General features: G+C 40.4%; 1 protein-coding gene across 1 annotated transcript in view; it reads left to right on the forward strand.

Moving 5' to 3' along the window:
• The window catches only part of LOC144818405 (annexin A1-like), a 198,721-nt gene extending 179,090 nt beyond the window's left edge, over positions 1–19,631 (forward strand). Inside the window, exons 12-13 of the mRNA XM_078675778.1 lie at positions 1,882–2,004; positions 19,208–19,631. Of these exons, the coding sequence (XP_078531904.1) occupies positions 1,882–2,004; positions 19,208–19,267 (183 nt within the window). The 3' untranslated portion in view covers positions 19,268–19,631. The remainder of the gene's footprint in view (positions 1–1,881; positions 2,005–19,207) is intronic.
• The last annotated feature ends 2,078 nt before the right edge of the window (positions 19,632–21,709 follow it).

The raw sequence follows: 21,709 nt of genomic DNA on the forward strand, positions 1-21,709 counted from the left end.
CCACACTGCCATCATTCAGGAACAGCCTCAAGACCTGGCTCTTCGGATGAGACAGAGCTGCTCGAAACTCCCCACCCCCAGCACCTTGAGACCCTCATGGTTGAGTAGTGTGCTTCACAAATCACTGATTGATTGATTGAATTAAACTTGAAAAATCAATGGAAAACATATTTGAATGTAAAAAAAATATTCTTAACTAATTTGATATATTTATTGGAATTGCAGAACAATATGAGAAAGATATGGCATTAATAAATTAATTTCAATATCCAATTTGATTATTTTAAATGTATAACATTAGGAAAAAATTAAATGAAAGCTATTTTGCTGAATTAAAAACATATTTTGTAACTATGTATCATAAATATTTAATAATGATGTAGAGAATTAATTTAAAATGATTTAATTATATCTAATGTTACAATATGTTTTTAATTTGAAAGGGGTTAATTAAATACATTACATGAAACAAATGTCTATTTTTTTTATTTTTCCAGCATTACAAAATCTTTATTTCAATTTGATCTATTTTAAAAAATGTACCTTAATTTAACATTTATTTCCTATGGTGTTCTATTTTATCATCACCTTTCATGTATACCACCCTAGGTGGCATGCATATGCCCAGACATGGGTCCCATGCTCACTGTGTCGCTGGAACAAAGCTGTTGGGATGATCATATCTGGATGTGGTTTCCAGTAAACAGGTGGAGTTGTGATGTAAATGAGGGGATTGGTAGAGAACCTTCCAGGTCCTTTTGAGCCTTGTATTCTTCCTACCTGCAATCCCTGGTGATGAGCATAATTGGAGGTTAATATAGGTTCCATCTTCTACTTTATCTAACTTCCTCTAGATATTATCCATCCTTTCTTGGAATGAGGCAGTATCTGATCTAGTGGACATCATTTCATTGGATAACTCTAAAGTAGTTTTTCCAGCAAGAACAACAATATCCGAGCACTCCCTCATAATGGTCTCTAGGATTATTAAGGCATTTTGCTGGTTCAGTGTGTTGCTGTGTACAGAAATTAACAAGAAAGTTTCAAAGTCAATATTTGGATTAAATGGAACCCTATTTCTTGTCTCATTTTCCTGGTTTCCAGTGATGACAAGCTGTGGTATAAGGACTGCCTTATGTACCAATATGATTCCTTTGGCATTGGCTATGAACAAGATTAAGTGGGGCCAGTTCACAGTACCTTTAATCTGACTGGTATTGTTAACCAGAGTTAGTAGTATTGTGATTGCTGAGCCAAGTGTTAAATTCCCAAAAGTAGGATCCCTTGAGTGCAGACTCATATTAAATTCTGAAAATCTGAAATAGTGTTGCACAGCTGGTGAGGATGAGCAGATTTTATGACGCAAGCCAGAAACATGATACACATGGAATTTGTGATGAGTGAAATGCAGTAGTTCCTAGGTGACTATTTGTAATTTATGATGTGTGTGGTACAATATTTCAAATCCATAGGCATTACGTAGAAGGACTGGAGAACTGCTGAAAATTGTTAGTAGTTGTGTTACCATACGCTTCTCAATCTGACTCTAAGCCAAGATATAAGGATACGTAACATATTTTCGCTTTCTATTTCATTACTTTTTCTACATCCTTATAGTAGTGAGATTTGTGGAATCAGGTATGGCATCATGACATGGCTACAGCAACACTAAGTTCTAGAGGCCTTTTTTACACTTAGAGGCATTCGTTGTGGCAATTGGAATGTACTCAGTCTGCATGTCCTGCTTTCCATCTTGCAGGCGTTCTGTACCTGTAAAAAACGTTGTTTCCAAGCTGTTTGTCTTATTCTTCTCATCAGCAATTTCTTCAAAGAAAGGTTTTATTTGTTTTACTACTAACTCTTAATTTATTTTCTCAACAGGGATCTGGAACTAATGACAAAAAATTGATCAGAATAATGGTTTCCCGCAATGGAATTGATATGAATGAAATTAAGGTGCATTTCAAACGCATGTATGGAAATACGCTATGTCAGGCTATTTTGGTAAGTCTTTGCATATCCATCAATTCTATGTATCCTAAATTCTTTTTATGTATTGTTTTTTATTTTAAAAATAGATCAAATGCTTTTCCAGCAACCAAGCTTCTCAATTACAGGTAGTCAGAAGGCCCACTCTTTCACCCAGATCAGCACAAAGGAGCACAAACCCAATTTAGAGATCTCTGCCATGTCAGCAGATATCTGTTTGCTTAAAGTGTACATTCTAGTGTGTAGAATGCACTATCTGCAAAAAAGAGTGTACAATATGCCACAGTATTATTCAGAGAAAAACTTCCAAAGCATTGTTGGGGTTGTTTCCAAAAATATTTTCCTGACACAGGACATTTTTCCCTGTCCACTGGGGACATTTCTACCCTTTCCTGTCCAAGAAGGCCATACCTTTTAGGACAGGCCTGGGCAGGATAAATGAATAGCAAAAACCCCACCTCACAGTGAGCGGGGCTTCCATAGCGATAACCTGCTGGCCATGTGGCAAATGAGCCACTAAGCTAAGGTATTCTGATGGCTGAACTAGCTCTCCAAAATGTGATTGTTCCCCCACTCCCAAATTGGTGATGGAGGGGGCTAATTTACAGGGGGCTACTGCCACTTTGCAGCAATACTACAACTTCACCAAGTTTGGACCTAAATACATTTTATGGTTGCTTTTTCATGATAGAAAATGTACAATTTGGAGATTTTATTTGATTTCCCCCTACTCATTTTGCAAAATAAATGTATATGGAATAGCATTCTAGCACATGTTTATACTTGTTTTCATTTATTTTTTAATTGTTGAATGCATTAAATGCAAACTCAGTTAAGCATATTCTACAATTCCAATTCACATCTTACCTTCCGAAAAGCAAAAGTAAAGTGTAAATTGAGTCGGTTTTCACAAAGAAGACTGTAATATACTCACAGTTTTCTACATGGGTCAAGCTCCTATAACACGTATAAAAGTTATTTAGGGTCCAAATTATAAGTTGGCGGGTGGAGGTTAAGTGCGACAGGAAACTGGAGTATACCACTCCGTTGCTCTGACGGAGTCCCCACCTGCCAAATTTAGAAATGCCTGCTAAGTAGGCAGTCATTTCTAAAGTATTGTCAGGAACTGCTGTCGCAGAACAACCCTGAACCCCCAGTTAGCTTAATCTTTCCTAATGGTCTAGAGTACATGCATTGCAGGGACTGATTTAGTTAGTCCAGACACTATATTCTCTGACAGTGAGAACGGTGATCATATTGTTAGGTTTGATGATTTTGTGCACAGAGTTAAATCCCAAATAACGTCTGCAAATGTGCCCATTACAAGAGTGACTGGCATCCCAGTGGGTTCAAGCATATGTGGGTTGGGATAGGTTAGTGTTGATCTTACGTCATATCTAGCACAACCCGCTATAGTGGAACTCAATTAACTTCAAAATACGGCAAGACTTTGTAGTGCTGCAGCCACACATAACATTCACATTGGACACTTTCTTTTAAGGATGGGGAGCACATCTGTCATATTTCACAGTTTGGGGAAGATGGGCCAATGCAAAATAATTAATATGCATCATTGTCTTGGAGTTGAAAGCAGTTGTTTTAGTTCTGAATGTGAAAAGCATGTGCTAAGTTTGAAAATAGGATGGAACATACTTTTTATTTTTGTCTCCAATCACATAACAGATGTGATGCCAAATCTGCTTTTTTGTCAGGGACAGACAGAAATTATGTACACTTGCTCAGCAGACACAATCAAAACACACATAAATAGGAATTAAGGCCCTAATTACGATGTCCGGTGGGACCGACCTCAGGTTGCCGGTTCTGACTGCATCATTTGAATGAGTTCGCACACGTGAGGTCTGAAACATCTATTTTTGTATGGTAGCTTGTGCAGCAGGTTGAAAACGCCTGTAGCATAAGCTCACATAGAAAAATTGATGTGTCCAAACATACCTGCACCTTGTGGTAGGCACCTTAGGTACACCCCCAGGGCCAAATGTGAAGGGCCAGGGGAGAAGGGGCCCTGTTGGGGGCCCCCAAAGTCAGTTTCCAACAACAAGGTCCCTTTCGGAAAGGCTGACATGGATTGGCTGTCGGAAACCGATATCATAATCCCAATGGCAGAAACGCCATCCTTAAGGGATTATGAGGCCTTTCTGACTGGCCTTTGGGCTCCCCGGCCAGTTTAAATTCCAACCACCATCATCATAATACAGCAGTCGGACTATAAACCTCCAATCCCGTTCGGATAACTCCGACCAGAGGTTGGAGGCTTTCAAACTGACATTGCAATTAGGCCCTGAATCTCAAATATTTCAATTCATCCTTCCAAAGATGGGGTCCCCCAGACAAAGAAATATATGAGAAGATCTCAATACATTACCACCTCTCTCACTCCCAATCTGAAAAAAGTACTGTCTCAAAAACGACTAAAATATATCTATGAGAGCAATTTGGAACAATCTTGCACCATTAAAACTAACCTTCATAAAAAGGAGAAAACCTGCATGCTATGGCATACAAGTATCTCAACATCAGTAAATGAAAGATCAGAAAACTGTAAATGACATGAAAGAAAGAAGAATCTCTTGCACCTTCCCAAGAACAAAGGACAAATCATAAAACCCCAAAATGCACACTGAAAACAAACTAAATCAGAACAAAAATAAATTAATGGACAATCCAGCCTAAACCTTGTTTCAACATAAAATAATGTTGCGATTAACCCACTCACAGCAACAAAAATCAATAACTCACTAACCACTGCTAATAGCATTACCAACTTCTTTATCATGTAAATAAGTCTAATAAGCAAGAAGCTTTCAAAAAAGTGACTCATTTCTATTATGCAGGGAAAACCTACTAATTCATGGTCTTTCTTTGTCAAACTTGAGTTGTAAGAAAATACAGATGATCCCTCCATCAAACCTTCTTTCAAGTCAAGTGACTGACTCCAGGCATCTCTACTAAAAAACTGCATACCTTGCATCAAATATTCAAAACAGTAAAGACTTTACTCGAAGAAGGTGTATTCTCATTTGCTCTGTAATCAGGTAGTCACCCCCCTCTTCATGAAAACAAAAAGAGATCCAAATAATGCCCAGGACCATAACATTACATATGTTTCAAAACTCCCTCATCTTGGAAAATTCATTGAGAAAGCTATTGATATGTAACTGATAAATCACATTTAATAACCTCTTAAATTGCTCCCGATCAGATTTCTATTTCAAATACAGCTCAGAAACAGACACAATCCAGATTATAAATGACGCCCTGATTTTACTGAATAAAGGATATGTTAGTCTTTCGGTGCTGCTTTTCAGCACCACTAAACACCACTGGGGTTACCACGCACCGCTTCATATCCTCAATGCCATAAGAGGTGTAAATTGAACTATTCTAAATTGTTTAAATAATTGCCTGTCTAAAGGTCTCACTTTGTAAAATAAAAATCTTTTGAAGCTATCATTCTTGCACCCCTCCTATTCAACTTATATTTGGAACCTCTGACACCCACGGTACTCAGCAATTCCAGTCACCTACACCAACTAAAATGCTGATGGTATCCATGTTTACCTTCATGTCTCAGATCCTCCCACAATAACAAACTCAAAGATCTTCTTAGATAAACAAACCCAATAGATCTACTCACTCTAAAAATGAATGCAACTGAAACTAAATATGTTCTCCTTTTTGCAATGATTTCTCACTTCAATTCAGAAATGATTTGGCTAATTACATCCATTTGGTATGTTCTCATTTCTGCTTCAACATGTGAAATCACTAGGCTTCCTCATATACCAGAATCTAAACCTGAAAGAGCATACTGCCAAACTAACTAAAATACTTTCTTTCAACTACTCCTCAGAAAACTAAAGTCTTCAATTTCTAACTTAGACTTCAGAAACACAGTACAGCCACTTGTCCTCACACAACTATATGAAATACAGTTCTCCCACAAATTGTCTATAAAGGCTTTAAGAACAATAGTCCATGTTGCTGCCTCCCTCGTTATAGGTGGAAAAAATAAAAATGCATCACTCCAATCCTAAAACGACATCAATGGGTTTCACTTGATGTAGGGTTAAACTTCAAAACCTATGCATAATACACAAAACAATTCACTGTGGGATAACCTTCTACTTATGTATAAACTATCATTCACAGATGGACAACATAAAACTAGGATTAAAAGCAAACTAATTCTCAAAACTCTTACATCCCAAAAATTAAAATATCAGCAAATCCTTCTTAAGCCTTGACTGATGAATGTGGATCTTCTCTGAACCCATCAGACTAATGCTGAATATTCTGACATTAAATAAAGAATTGAATACACAACTCTTAAAGCAATGCCCTACTGACTAATACCTACTCAGTATTTCTTCTCTGTATGTTCTATGTTGTCCTCTAATATGCTATCTTGTAAGATGTTATTCACCAATATGTAATGTGTAAGCTTAACTTTGTACTCTATATTAATTTATGTTACGTGTAAAGCCTTCAACTGCTATGTGGCTAGTAACACACTATATAAATACTACAAATAAATGAAATACATTGACATGCTCTCCCCATTTCAAAACAAGAAATAACCCACAATTCGGAATCAAATTCTACAGCCTCAATCCCAAGGCACTGCTCAGGGGAAACAGGCCAGGGATATTTGCCAAAGGTTTTCTTCCTCCTCCTGTGCTCCTAGCAGTGGTGTGTAGAATGTGACAAGCATCCATGATATTCATTTTAGTTTCACCAACATCGGTCAATCAGGTATGGGGGAGATGTTTCTAGAGCTGTATTATATACTCAAGGTTTGACCAGACTTTCAGACAAAGAAAATTGGGACGATTTACCATCCTAATTCATAGTCACTCAATATAGGAACTGGCCTCCCGAGGTCATAGAATTTGGTTACCTTACCCTACCTGCATGGATACTCTTAAGGAAGCATGACGCCCCAATGCTGCTATTGAGAAAAGTGGAAAATATTTGTTCATTTCTATAAAGGAACCACTGTAGAACCAGTTAATCCAACTCATCTAGGGCTGCAGTCCAACCACCAGATTAGAATACCAGTGGTGGAGCGCAGGGTGTGGGGAGAAAGACTGCTGCCTCCAACATTTCCGACAGCCATTTCATGGTGGTCCAACTGCCATGAAAAGGCTGTATGAAATGGACATCATACACCCCACCGTGCCTGGCACATGGTTCATTGGTGTTTGGAAACATCCCTTTTTCTGTTGCGTCTTTTACTGCAGCCCTTTTGTGGGTCGTAGTATAAGCTTCAATAGAAAAATAGATGTTTACCTATCTAAATGAAACTATTGAACTCCTGGTACCAGATTCACAAAGGTAAACTTTTACCTTTAGGAAAGTTTACTATTTTTTGGGGGTATTCACAAAATGCAAAAGTAATTTTACTAATAGTAAGTTAACGACTATGGAGACTCTGTACTTGTGGCAGACAATCTACACATAAAAAGATAGACCTGTCCTATCTTTTTATGTGTGGAGTACCTCACCCTGACGGTGGAGTCTTATCTGTTGTAAAATTACTATTAGTAAAATGTGAATACCCAGAAAATAGTAAACTTACACAAATGTGTAAGTTTACCTTTGTGAATCAAGCCCCTGATATTCTTTCAAATTCTTTCAAGGAGGGTAGGAAGATAACTACTTTCACTGGATATCACACGTGTGCTCATGTACTATGCAGACAGAACCAAGCTTTTGCACAAACAAAATAGTTTTTTGTTTCTTTTGCACCCACGATGCTTGACAAGCCCATTTCCTAAAGGGACATAATCAGATGGATTGCGCAATGTATTCAGATTTGCAATGCAAGCAAAATGAAACCACTAACTGCCATTCCAAAGCCACATTTCATGTGTAAAAAAGGGGCCAACATGGATTCCCAAAGAAATATTACGCTTTTAGATACTTGTATGTTAGTAGTATGAGCTTTTGCTCAGATATTTACAAAACATGTGGATCAAACAGTTTTAAATATATTGTTTACTACAGTTATCTCAGCATTAGGAGATTGAGCGCTGCGTTTTAGGCCATGCAATGCACGTTTTCTACAACATTACATGCTGCAAACTGAAAACATTACTTATAACCGAATGTGTGCTGCTTTTTGTTGTGTAGATTCATATGAGCCACCAATCTTGCCTATTACAAATATTTAAGGGGTAGCTAATTAGATTGATTTCTTAGCAATATATACTTCACATGCCGAAGCAGACATGCGCAGTCTGTTGAAGGAAAAATAAAAAAATTGAATGTGGTGTGTGTGTATGAAATCATTGTGGGTTTCTTCTATATGATAATGAGTCATTCTTAAAATGGAAGCTTTGTTGAAGTATTCTGCACCCAGTACTAAATAGCAGAATGGTGCAAAGCACATGGTCTACAACATGACAATCTTCAGACACTTGGCTGCAGGTAAATACCATTTTCCTCATCCTTTCCACTTTGCTTTTATTTTATATTCTCTATATTTCAAGAATGAAACCATGAACTAACTTTTTAAGGTTTGTATCAGTTAATTTGTTTCTTCTCTGATTATATTTAGAGCAGTGGGTGGCTCACAGAAAGTTGAATATCAATGAATTGTTCTCTAAGAGATTTTATTGTCAGTCATAAACTTTTTATTTCAGACGTTAATTGAGATGAAGCTTACTATTAACTTAAGATTACTATAATTTTAGTCGTGTATTTCGATTTGTGTTACAATATGGACAACCTTTGATGTTGTACCCTGACCCACGAAACATGTAAGCACAAGTTAAGTACACAACTTAATTTTACAAGTAATGTATACATCTGTTTGGGTAACACATCTGTCAGAACAAGGGATAATGATTCCAAAATACATTTTATGCAGCAACTGCAGCATCAGTTTCATGGATCACAGTTCCAGGCTTATCTAAATTGACATGACACCAATTACAGTCATTTTATTGAACTGTCACAGATCTTGGGATAAGCCCCTCTATTCTAGTTCTCTATTTCTAGTTGTAACTTGTTCAGCCAAAGGCAGTTCTTGTTGAGCAACATTCATCTCTTCAGCCCTTGCTTCCTTCTTTCAATACAGTCAATTTCATCATATTTTACACCCTCCTTTTTTAAAATCTGCTGTTACACTTTAAACAATCCAAAAAAGCCCATTATTTTGCACTTCTCCAGGCTTTTTCTGTGCTTTGGATATGAGGTAAACTGGCTCATCTGAAATTGCTGTTTCTTTTCTTCCGCTGTCCTACCTTTTCACCTATCTTATCACTCACTTTTACCAAGCACTCCTCACAAACATGGGAACCACATTTAATTGTTTCCAAACAAGTCAATTCCTTTAATTAAATAACATCCTCATCTTTCATCATTCTCTGTGTTTTTTCAATGTTTTCGCCTCTTCTCCTGACTGAAGTATCAATTGAATTGGATATGCATGTCTATCGACCTCTACTACCACATGGATTAAATTAGAGAGTAGGCTCCTGCTGCAAATTTGCTGCAGAACCAAGGAATAAAAGGAGATTTCCGAGAATTACAGTTCACACCATTGTTTATACCATTTAACCTATTTTGGAACTGCATAACTAGGTACAATGCAAATCTCTTAAATCTCATGAGAAATTAGGAGCCTGGTGTATGAAAGTAGGGTGATAAAGCAGCTTGTGTTTTAGCACACCAACTGGTTTGGAAGCCAACCTTCAATTCACAGAGCAAACTACCCATTCACTGGGCATCATAGGAACTCCTGTCTTATTAACATAATATGAGAGAGGCTATTTAGTGACTACATGTGAATGCAGGAAGAGAGTGTCAACCCAAGGTACACCCTTTGAGTTGCTTTCAGGTCTGGAAGAAAGGGGGAAACAAAATTAAATCTACACAAAGAACTCCCATTAGACCTATATTGCTTTTATGTAGGCTGACTACAGCTCTATGGACTATCCACAATTACAACATGACACACTCAAATTTTCTATATAGATTTGTTTTATTTAGTTATTCAGAATCACTTTTTTCATAATTTATATCAGCATAGAAAAAACAGAACACTTTTTGTAAAATAAATTTTTTTTAAACTTCATTTAAAATAAGTATATCCAACAATTTCACCTATTACACAATGTCAACATGTATATCATTTTTTGCATGGACTGTAATTTCTATATTGTTTCATTACAATTGTACATACCCTAATTATTGACCGCACTAGCATACTACCATGTCACACCAACATACATTCCCTTTCTCTCATCAAAGCATATCATACCCTACCAAGATCACATAAACTGCAGAAGCATATGTGTAGATGAGATAATGAATAAGCATTTTAGCAAACACAATTCGTCATTGTACTTTAAGAGGTATCTTCCTGAGCATGATATTTCAACCCAGAAAGGAGTTAGGTAATTTCAAAACAGCATCAGAACTATTCTCTAAGGGCCAGATGTACGAAGCATTTCACCAATCGCAATCGGCGACCAGTAAAATGCAGTTTGCCATGTGCAAAAGGCAAAGTGCGACTCAGTAACTTGTTACTGAATCTCATTTTACTTTTACGATTCGGTATTAGGAAAGGACTGTTTCTGGGTGTCCCTTCCTAATACCAAATAGCACTGGTATGTAGGAATGTTTTGCCACTGGGAATGCGGTCGCAGAACATTCACAGTTGCAACCAACTCCGAGTTGGTGGTAATCCATTTGCAAACGTTAAGGGGTTCCCAAGGGACCCCTTCCCCTTTGTGAATGTGGGAGAAAACATTTTATTAAGAGCAGACAGTGGTCCCACGGACCATTGTCTATTCTTAAATGATGAAAAGAAAACTTCTCATTTTTATTTTTGTATTGCAGCCCGTTTTCATTTAAGGAAAACGGGTTGCATAACAAAAAAATAAATATTGCTTTAATTGAAAACCAATCACAGGTCTGCTGACCCCAGCAGGCCCCCTTATTTGTGATTGAAGCCATTCCCAATGGGTCGCAAATTGCAACCTACCTTATTAATATTGATGAGGCAGGTCCATTTGTGACCCATTGGGAATCACAGTATCCGAGACACTGTTGTACATAGCTGTTTGCGATTTCTTAATTGTGAGTCACAAACTGAGTTTTTTTGTACTTCTGGTCCTTAATCTGTCTGGGTTTAAAATTGCTCTTGATAGAATTAACTGAAAATACATTTACCACAAGAGTGAACTGAAAAGACTAGAGATTATTTTGATTATATCCATTCTTCATTATCAACTTTAGATGTCATTGATGACATCACATACTTTCTGCAGCTCTGGCTGTCAGTAGAATGTTCCTTAAGGGAAAGTGGAAAGGCCTCAGTCAAATGAAACACCATAGCTTTACAATTAGAGCTGTGATTCTAAATATACTGAGTCTAACATAAAACTAAAACACAGACATTCTACAACCTAAGTACACTTCTGCTAATCACTTCTCAATACAAAAGAGTGACTGCACACCATACTGGAACAAGACCTGCATTAGCGCCAATGGCAAGTTGCTACACCAGTGCACAAAGTGACGCTGCAAGTTATCAATTTGGTAAATTTAGAGTGTAGTGTCTTGTGTTGGTCTTACAATTTGTCCTTACCAACAATGCACTTTGAACGGCAAAGGTTGAGGTTGAGAAAGCAATAAAAAAAATACATCTTCTATAGATGTTATTGTGGAGATTGTGTACCCGGTGGACTACACATTGGCAGAAGGATATCACAGCTGGATTACCCATGGAAATCTACAGTTTGCAAACATTACTGTGAATATTCCCAGAGTAGTTTGTAGCCAAAACTATTGAATAAGTCCTTTAAAATACTAGGTGTGTCTCTAATACACAGATTTGCACATATATTTGTACATTTGGGACTGTGTTCTTTTCCATCAGTCTCATTTCCTGATAAAAGAAAGCATAGATCACTTAGGCTGGATGCAATCAACTGGCTTTGGAGGAAACAACAAGCTGAATTAAAAAATATACACAACAGATATTTGGAGAGGAAGAAAGATATCCTGTCATCCTCAACGGTATTATTAAAGTTGCAGCTAAACATTTTTAGCTAAACAATAAGGGCCACATGTACGACAGGTTTTAGCAGTCGCAAACGGAGAATCAGGCCATTTGCGACCGTTAAAGAGCCTTTTCACATGTACTCGCCCTATTTTGTGAGTCAGTAACCTATTACCGACTCAAAAAATAGGGTTTGCGTATCGGTATTAGAAAGGGGCATGTTGAGGGTGTCCCTTCCTAATAGCGAGATGCAGGGGGATGTATGAATATTTTGTGACTGGAATGCGGTCTCAAAGCATTCTTCTTTTTCAGACTCTGTGAAGTGGTAACCCATTAACAACGGGAAGGTGTCCCAAGGAACCCCTCCCCCTTTGAAAATGTGGGCCCCAATGTTTTTGAAGAGTAGGCAGTGATTAAGGAAAATGGGCTGCTTATAAACAAAATAAATTGCTTTATTTTAAAAAGCAATCACAGACATGGTAGTCTGCTGACCCCAGCAGGCCACCAAACCTGTGATTACAAACCATTCCCAATGGGTCGCAAATAGCAACTTGCCTCATGAATATGGAAGAGGCAGGTCAATTGCGACCCCAATGGGATTTGCTCAATGTGACTGAGACTCATTGGTGCATCGCATTTTGCAACTTCCTCATTGCGAGACATAAAAAGCCGCAATTAGGAACAAGCTAAATGTTTCCATCATGCAAGTGGCCCAGAGTCCCTTAAAATGGGACAAGAGGGATAGAATTTGGCCCTAACCAAGGATATATATGTTCGAGGCATATGAGCTGCAGATCGTACACTTTTGCAATAGATCGCCACCTGGTGTTGGGCTCGGATGAATGCAGGTTGTTGTCTTCTTGGAAGAAGTCTTTGTAGTCACGAGATAGGTGACTCCTCCCTTGGACAATACTGCGCATGGCCATCGACTCCGTCCTCAGATTGTTTTTTTCCGCCACTGGGTTCGGATGAAAGTTTTCCGCTCCGGCTAGAAAAGACTTTTCAGAAACTTCGAAGTGTAAAAACTTTATAAAAACATTATCGACATCGAATAGACTACTTTCGACATCAGCAATATTCCGGTGCGTCGACGCGGGCCGTTGGGCCTATCGGCGCCGCACGGCCTACGCCTCATGGACAGAACTCCATTCAAGAGATGCCCGGTATGTCGAGAAAAATTCCCTCATAGCGACCATCACGAGGCTGCAACCTCTGTCTATCACCGGAACATGACGAGTCGACCTGCACAGCTTGTGCATCCTTCCGATCGAAGAAGACCATTCGGGATCGGACGGCGCGTCGATACGAGATGAGGAGATCAGCACCAGCACCGGAGGCCATCTTCGAGGAGGAGATCGTCGAAGAAGACCTCTCCGAGGACGAAGATCCACTCGAAGACATCTCCGAGGACGAGGCTCCACTCGTCGCCGAGGAAGACTCGCCTGATCTCCAGATCATATCGGGGGCAGAGGACTCAGACGACTCGATTCCATCTCGGCAACCCGTGAGTACTCTTGCCCCTGCACAACAGACACTACCCAAGCCAAAGGCAATGGTCAGCACTCCGCCCATGGGGCCCCGTCAAGACCAAAATATCTCCTCAAACGCCCCGCCTTTGGGCTCGGCTCTGAGGAAAACAACTACGCCTTCCAGTGCCTCAACACCGACAAAACTAATTGTGCCAATTCCACCTCCTTTATTAGCACCGAAACACACACATCCTTCGTCACCGAAGGATTCTTCGACACCGAAGCCAAAACGCCCTTCGGCACTCAAAGGCAAAGATCCTTCGGCACCCAAACAAAAAGATTCATCGCTGCCGAAGCCGAAGATGGTACCGGATCCGAAAGCTTCAACTCCAAAACCTTCCGGTTTCAAAAATAAAGATGGAAAGCCAGAGTCCGGCGCCGCAAGGCCAACGAGACCTGTCTCCACTCCAAAATCTCCAACCTCGGTACCAAAGACTCCAAGGCCTGATACAGAGACACCTAAACCCTCTAACAAGCCTACCAAACCGAAACCACCTTCGGCACCGAAAAATTTGCCACGGGACTCAAAAACGCCTCCTACAGCAAAAAACACAAAACAACCCCTATCGGCACTGAAGAAATCGACGCCGAAGAAGGTTGTAGAGGAGAAAGAACTGTTTAGACCAGATCCTAAACAAAGAACAGTCCATATCAATCCAAAAACTGGACATGTGGAAGCTATTCCTTACAAGAAGAGACCAGCAGACACACCACTTACACCTGTGGTTCCTTCCAAAAAGAATGATTGTGCAACTTCTCCAATGCACCCTTCCTCTCCTTCACCTTCTTCCTCTCCTATCCCTACCTACATTTAACCTACAGTTTCTCCTGTTAAATCTCCTGCATCATCACACCACACTGACGAAGAGTATGATCCGGGTGGGGGGAATGACATACCAGAGCCACATGCATACCCTTTAGATGAATTCAATCCAGAATATCCTAAGGATGATGATATATATGGCTTCCCACCACACAATGTGCCCGACATTCCTGATCCTCAGTCCTACCCAACAAAACCTTCCCCTCCAGAAGGGAGGGGAAGGTTTAAATAGAGTTGCCCTTTACCACGGGGTTTCAATGCACTCTGATGCCATTGATGATTTTTTACTTGATACATTTGAGCAGTCACAAAGTTCTACACAAATACTACCCATGATCAAAGGAGTTATTAAACATGCTCCTGAAATATTTAAAGACCCGGTACAATGTAGGGTATTAAATCCAAGAATAAAAAAAATATATAGACCAGCACCATCTGATACAGTCTATATTAAGGGACATGTGCCACTAGACTCTTTAGTAGTGTCTAATGCACGGAAAAGAGCCAATTCCCAGACTTCTGGTGACACGCCCCCGCCTGACAAAGAATCTAAAGTTATTGATGCGCCAGGGAAACGGATTGCTGCGCAGGCTACAAATATATGGCGCATAGCAAATACACAAGCCCTGCTCTCACGCTATGACAGGACTCACTACGACCTATTAGAAAAACTGATGGAGCACCTCCCAGATCAATACAAAGATCAGGCAACAGAGCTCATACAAGAAGGCAAATATCCAATGCCTCAATTAAATGTGCACTAGATGTAGCTGACACAGCATCCAGAGCAGTCAATACTAGTGTTATACTCAGACGACATGCGTGGTTACGCATTTTAGGGTTGAAAACAGAAGTACAGACTACCATCTTGAACCAGCCCATCAATCAAAACCAATTGTTCGGGCCGGAAGTAGACAACACACTAGAAAAGATGAAAAAAGCCACAGACACAGCTAAGTCTATGGGTGCATTACAATCCACACAGACTAGAAGTTCTTTTCGCCGCTCCTTTTATAGAGGAGGCTCTAACAAACCGGCGCAGATACAACATCATCTTTTAAAACGTACACACAGACCTCCTCTAACAAAGGTTACTTTAGAGGAGGATACAGAGGCAATAATAACAAGGGAAGAGGCAGAGGTAATAACAACAACCGCTCCTCTTCCACTCCCAAACAGTGACTTCCCTCTGCTTCCCCTACAGCATTCCACTCCTGTGGGGGGCAGATTATCACAGTTCCTACCTGTCTGGAATTCCATCACAACAGACAGGTGGGTGAGACAAATTATCCAACATGGCTACTGCCTAGAACTCACAGCAACCCCCCCAAACATACCTCCCAGGCAGCGTCAAATGTCCGCAGACCATATGACTCTGCTTCAACAGGAAGTTCTAGCACTTCTACAAAAAGATGCTATTCAAGTAGTTCCTTTAGAGGAACAGGGAACAGGAGTTTACTCTCTGTACTTCCTAATTCCCAAGAAGGACGGGACACTATGACCAATTCTCGACCTCAGACACCTAAACCATTACATACAATCAGATCATTTTCACATGATCACTCTGCAACAAGTACTCCCACTACTACAACAAGGCAATTTTCTTTCAACACTAGACCTAAAGGACGCCTACTTTCACATTCCTATACATCCTGCTCACAGGAAGTATCTAAGGTTTGTCATACAAGGACAGCACTATCAATTCAAAGTCCTTCCATTCGGGGTCACAACGGCACCACGAGTGTTCACAAAGTGCTTAGCAGTCGTAGCGGCACATCGCAGAAGACAACAGATACATGTCTTCCCTTACCTTGATGATTGGCTCATAAAAGCAAAATCGTTCAGCCAATGTGTACAACACACAAAGCAAACAATTCAGACATTGCACGACTTAGGGTTTACCATAAACTACACTAAGTCGTACCTAGAGCCTTCGCACATTCATCAGTATCTAGGAGCTACCATAGACACATCTACAGCTCTAGCGTATCCCAGTCCAGCTAGGATACAGAGCATTCAGACCGTAGTCTCCATTTTTCAACACCAGCAGTCTCTCCAAGTCAGAGTGTTCATGAGACTAATAGGCATGATGGCATCTTGCATCTTCATAGTTCCACATGCAAGACTGCAAATGCGCCCATTACAAGAATGTCTAGCACAACAGTGGAATCAGGCTCAAGGTCAGCTCACAGACCTGGTGTTGGTAGACTGCCGTACATATAGCTCTCTGCAATGGTGGAACAGCAAAAACTTGACAAAGGAACAGCCATTCCTAGAACCTGTTCCACAGATAGTGCTCACGACAGACGCATCCCTCGCAGGATGGGGAGCCCATCTCTTACACTATACCACACAAGGCCAATGGAACAACCAACAAAAACTGGTCCATATCAACTATCTAGAGCTGCTAGCAATTTTCCTAGCACTCAAAACGTTTCAACTGCAAATACAAAACAAAGCTGTCTTAATCCGGACGGACAATATGACAGCCATGTATTATATACAAAAACAGGGGGGACACATTCTCTGCAACTGTCCCAGCTCGCACAGAACATTTGGAGATGGACCATTCCTCAAAACATACACCTGACGGTAGAACACCTTCCAGGGATTCACAATCAGATAGCAGATCTGTTGAGTCGACAGTCACAACAGATTCACGAATGGGAGATACATCCACAAATTCTTCAGCCATTCTTCCAAATGTGGGGGCATTCACAGATAGATCTGTTTGCCACCCACGAGAATACAAAATGCCCAACCTTCGCCGCCAGGCTTCCACACCCACGGTCGGAGGGGAATGCAATATGGATGAACTGGTCAGGAGGATTTGCGTACGCTTTTCTGCCTCTCCCACTCATTCCACTAGAAGTGCGCAAACTCAGACAACAGTCTATCAAACTAATACTAGTAGCTCCCACATGGGCACGCCAGCTGTGGTTCAACACACTGCTAGATCTCTCACTGGTTCCACATCAAAAATTACCATGGAGAAATAAGACATCCAGAACCAAGCCAACTGAATTTGGCGATCTGGCTCCTGAATTCTTAGAGTTTGGTTACTTAAACCTGCCACCAGACTGTATGAACATAATTAAAGAAGCTAGAAAACCCACTACCAGAGCGTGTTATGCCACTAAGTGGAAAAGGTTTGCAATATATTGTAACAACAATCACATTGACCCACTGGATGCTTCCATCCAAAATATCATTTGCTACCTTCTACACCTACAAAGGTCCAATTTAGCTTACTCTTCCATACGCCTGCATCTGGCAGCAATTGCAGCCTATTTACAGAATAGACAACATCTATCTCTCTTCAGAGTACCTGCAATAAAAGCATTTATGGAAGGATTAAAACGAATAATCCCACCTAGGTTACCACCTGCTCCAGTGTGGAACCTGAACGTGGTCCTTACAAGACTTATGGGACCCCCTTTCGAACCTTTACACAAGTGTGAATTGCAATTCCTAACATGGAAAAATGCTTTCCTTGTTGCCATCACCTCTCTCAGAAGAGTTAGTGAAATACAAGCATTCACAATACAAGAACCATTTTTTCAAATACATCCTAACAAAGTGGTTCTCAGTCCTAATCCAAAATTCCTGCCAAAGGTTATCACTCCTTTTCACCTTAACCAATCAGTAGAGCTACCTGTGTTTTTCCAAAACCCAGACTCTGTTGCAGAAAGGACTTTACACACCTTAGATGTTAGGAGAGCCCTGTTATACTACACAGATGGGACTAAATCCTTCAGAAAGACAAAACAATTATTTGTATCTTTCTCTCCCCCACACAAAGGCAACCCCATCTCTAAGGGGGGAATTGCCAGGTGGATTGTAAAGTGTATACAAATATGCTATCAAAAAGCTAAACGTACACTAACAGTTCCTCCTAGAGCACACTCCACTTGCAAACTAGGAGCCTCTATGGCTTTCTTAGGAAATATACCACTAGAGGACATATGCAAGGCAGCAACATGGTCTACAATGCACACCTTCACTAAACACTATTGTGTTGATGTGCAGGCCAAGCAGCAAGCTGCAGTAAGCCAAACTGTCCTTAGAACACTATTTCAGAATACTGCAAAGGATACAAGCGACCACCGCTAGGGGAGACACTGCTGCACAAGCGTTGCAAAAGTGTACGATCTGCAGCTCTTATGCCTCGAACGGAAAATGCTACTTACCAGTACGCATCTGTTCTTGGCATGTAGAGCTGCAGAATCGTACACGCCATCCCACCTCCCCGGGACCTGTATCAGTTCCAGTACTCATCTTACTTAGATGCACACGCATGGACATCCTTTTTTCTCTTTACTTCTACTAACTCCATCATTTCCCATCATGGCGAAAAACAATCTGAGGATGGAGTCGATGACCATGCGCAGTATTGTCCAAGGGAGGAGTCACCTATCTCGTGACTACAAAGACTTCTTCTAAGAAGACAGCAACCTGCAATCATCCGAGCCCAACACCAGGTGGCGATCTATTGCAAAAGTGTACGATTCTGCAGCTCTACATGCCAAGAACAGATGCATACTGGTAAGTAGCATTTTCCTTTCACTGCATTAGTGGCAAATTCATGGATTTGAAATAGCGTTGGAAAATACATTTTTTTAAATATAGTAAATTATGCAGTATTACTATTATTATGTATATTAGAATTTAGTGCAAAACAATATGAAAAAATGGTGAGGCAATGTAGTCATTTTTTTATCTTATTGTATTTTGAACACCTGATAGTCGGTTTGTATCTTGTAAACACATTAGATTTGTATATTTTTTCAGCATCTATAATACATTTCGGTTCCATATTTCGATTCACAGGATGAAACGAAAGGCGATTATGAAACTATTCTCGTGGCTTTGTGTGGAAGCAACTCTTGAATCAAAGGTCGACCAAAGAAGAAATTGTAAAAGTGTATTTGTCTCAGTGATGCACACCTAGTAATGCAGAATGGATAATGCTGAACAGAAACTATCTGGTTAAAAAGCTGCAGCTTGCTTTCTGAAGGCAAAATCTCATAAATTCCTAACATATACACATTGTTAGTTTCTTGGAAGTTCTAACTTCTAAATTGCAGTGAAAAAGATGTATTCACTTATAGTATCACATGCTTGAATAGAATTTACTGTATCTCTGAATTGCATCTTATAAAGCAATTATTAAAATTATGACAATACTCTCTTGTTGACTTAAAGGTACATTTCATATTTTTAACTATCAATAAAGAATAAAAGTCTGCTAAAATTGGTTTCAAATATAAAAAGTTTTGTATTTATGAAATTTACTTTTTTGGGGGTAATTTCCATTTTTGTAACTGTACCAATACGCTATTGCCCACCTATGATATGCAGTAAATATTTAATGTGAACAAGAACCAGTGAGGGTATGTAAAGTTTAGAATGTGGTCTTTACTGTGCATGATGTGAACACGTGAGTCTTTACCACACAGATAAGTACTACAAAGGCCTTTTTCTGCCCTTTTGCAATTCAGAACTTTAGTGACAATTCAGTGTTTTTTCTCAAATACCATGATTTTTTTATCACTTAAAAAATGGAGGGTGAAGGGAAGTGGTATTTAGGGATTCGGAGGTGACTAATGGTAAAGGATATTAAGAGGTTTTTAGGATTCAGATTTGGGTAGTTGTAAAGTGAGGTAGAGGTTTTTAGGGTTCAGGGACAGGTAGTGATGAATGGAGGGATGGGGTTTTTAGAATTAAGCGGTGGGTAGTGGTAAAGGGAGATAAGCGGTTCAATGGTTCAGGGGCAGGCAGTGGTAAAGGGAGGCAAGGATTTTAGAGCTCAGGGGCAGGTAGAGGTAAATGAAGAAAAGACATTTCTAGGAATGAGGGATGGGTGGAGATAAAGGGTGATACGAGGTATTTAGGGTTCAGGGGTAGGTAGCAGTAAAGGGTGGTAAGGGGGTTTCAGTTTTCAGGAATGGATAGTAGTGAAGGAAGCTTTTAGGCCCGGTTAAGCAACGGGTATTTGTGAAGGGAAGTAAGGGCTAGGGTTGGGCATGAAGGGGTTAGAAAGTTAGGTGTATATGGATTGTTGGTATCAGATATGCTCTCATTAGCCAATTTAAAGAGGGCTTGTCAATCCTGATTGGCTGGCCATAACATGAGCAATATATTGTGTCAGCCATAACAGGAAAAAGACTTTGCCCCTGCAGCCTGAAAATGAAATAGAAAATAAAAGAGAGCAAGGTGAGAGCCCAGGGGTGTGTGGGCGGTCTCCAAGGAGCACTCCCAGCCCCCCTTGATTAGCTGGCCCCAACATATTGTGGCAGCCGTTAAAAGTCTAGTGAACATGGTCCCCACTGAAATGCATTGTAGTGAATGCCGGGTTTAGAGGGTCACAAAGAAGAACACATACAGAGGAAGATAACAGAATTTACTCACAATATAAATCAATTGGTTGTGGTATTATACTCATGTTAGGAATTCTAGGGCCCTATTATGTAGAGGGCGCACTTTGTCTGTTTGCACCTGGTGCACCTTAGAACAGGTGCGCTGGTGCGCAAACAGGGACAGAGTGTCCTATTACATGGAATGCACTTCCTCCAGGGCAGCCGGGAACTCGCTTTGCCCTGGGGGCAGTGCATTCATGTGAAAAACAGGGCGGCTGCTTTAAAGTCGCTTCATCTTTTCACAGGGCAGTACTTTAAAGATTAGAGATCCCCTTGCAAGCAGGTGCAGTCAGTGACTGCACCTGCTTGCAAGGGCATTTCTAGGGGGTCCATAGGACCCACTTTCTTTCCCTCCTCCGGGGGCCTTCTCTAAGGGGGCGCACTAGAGGTGGTACACTGTCAGTTCAGTTCACCTCCTGAGAGCTTCTTTGCCTATGTGCCCGTGTCTGTAATACGGCGCAGGCACAGATGCAAAGGGATTCCCCGTTTGCATGGGGAACGCCCCCAAGGAAATGAAGGAATGACCCCTGAATATAGGGCGGGCACTTTATGTGCACCAGCGCTATCAGTATTACAGAAGCGTCTGCATCCCCTTCTGTAATACCAAAGTGCCCTGGGGGCATGCCCCCAGAGCACCCTCTGCAATACAGCCCCAGATGAGTTCTCAGGCAGTTTTGCCCTGTGATAAATTCCGACTCTCAGCTGCGAATTTATGAACCAATGTTTGAGAGAAAACTGCATTCTGCCATTAATTTTTCATGGAAGGTGCTCCAGCAGCTAAAACGAGCACACATTTTCTATAGGTTCACATTATCTTCATCAGTCTTGTGAGAATAAAGTCTAATATTCTGAGTAAGTTTAAAGCATTTTCTTTAGAAAAGAATGAAATGATGGAGTTCAGTTTGTCATTGAA

Source organism: Lissotriton helveticus, chromosome 2_1 (assembly GCF_964261635.1).
Source record: "Lissotriton helveticus chromosome 2_1, aLisHel1.1, whole genome shotgun sequence".
NCBI classification, from domain to species: domain Eukaryota; kingdom Metazoa; phylum Chordata; class Amphibia; order Caudata; family Salamandridae; genus Lissotriton; species Lissotriton helveticus.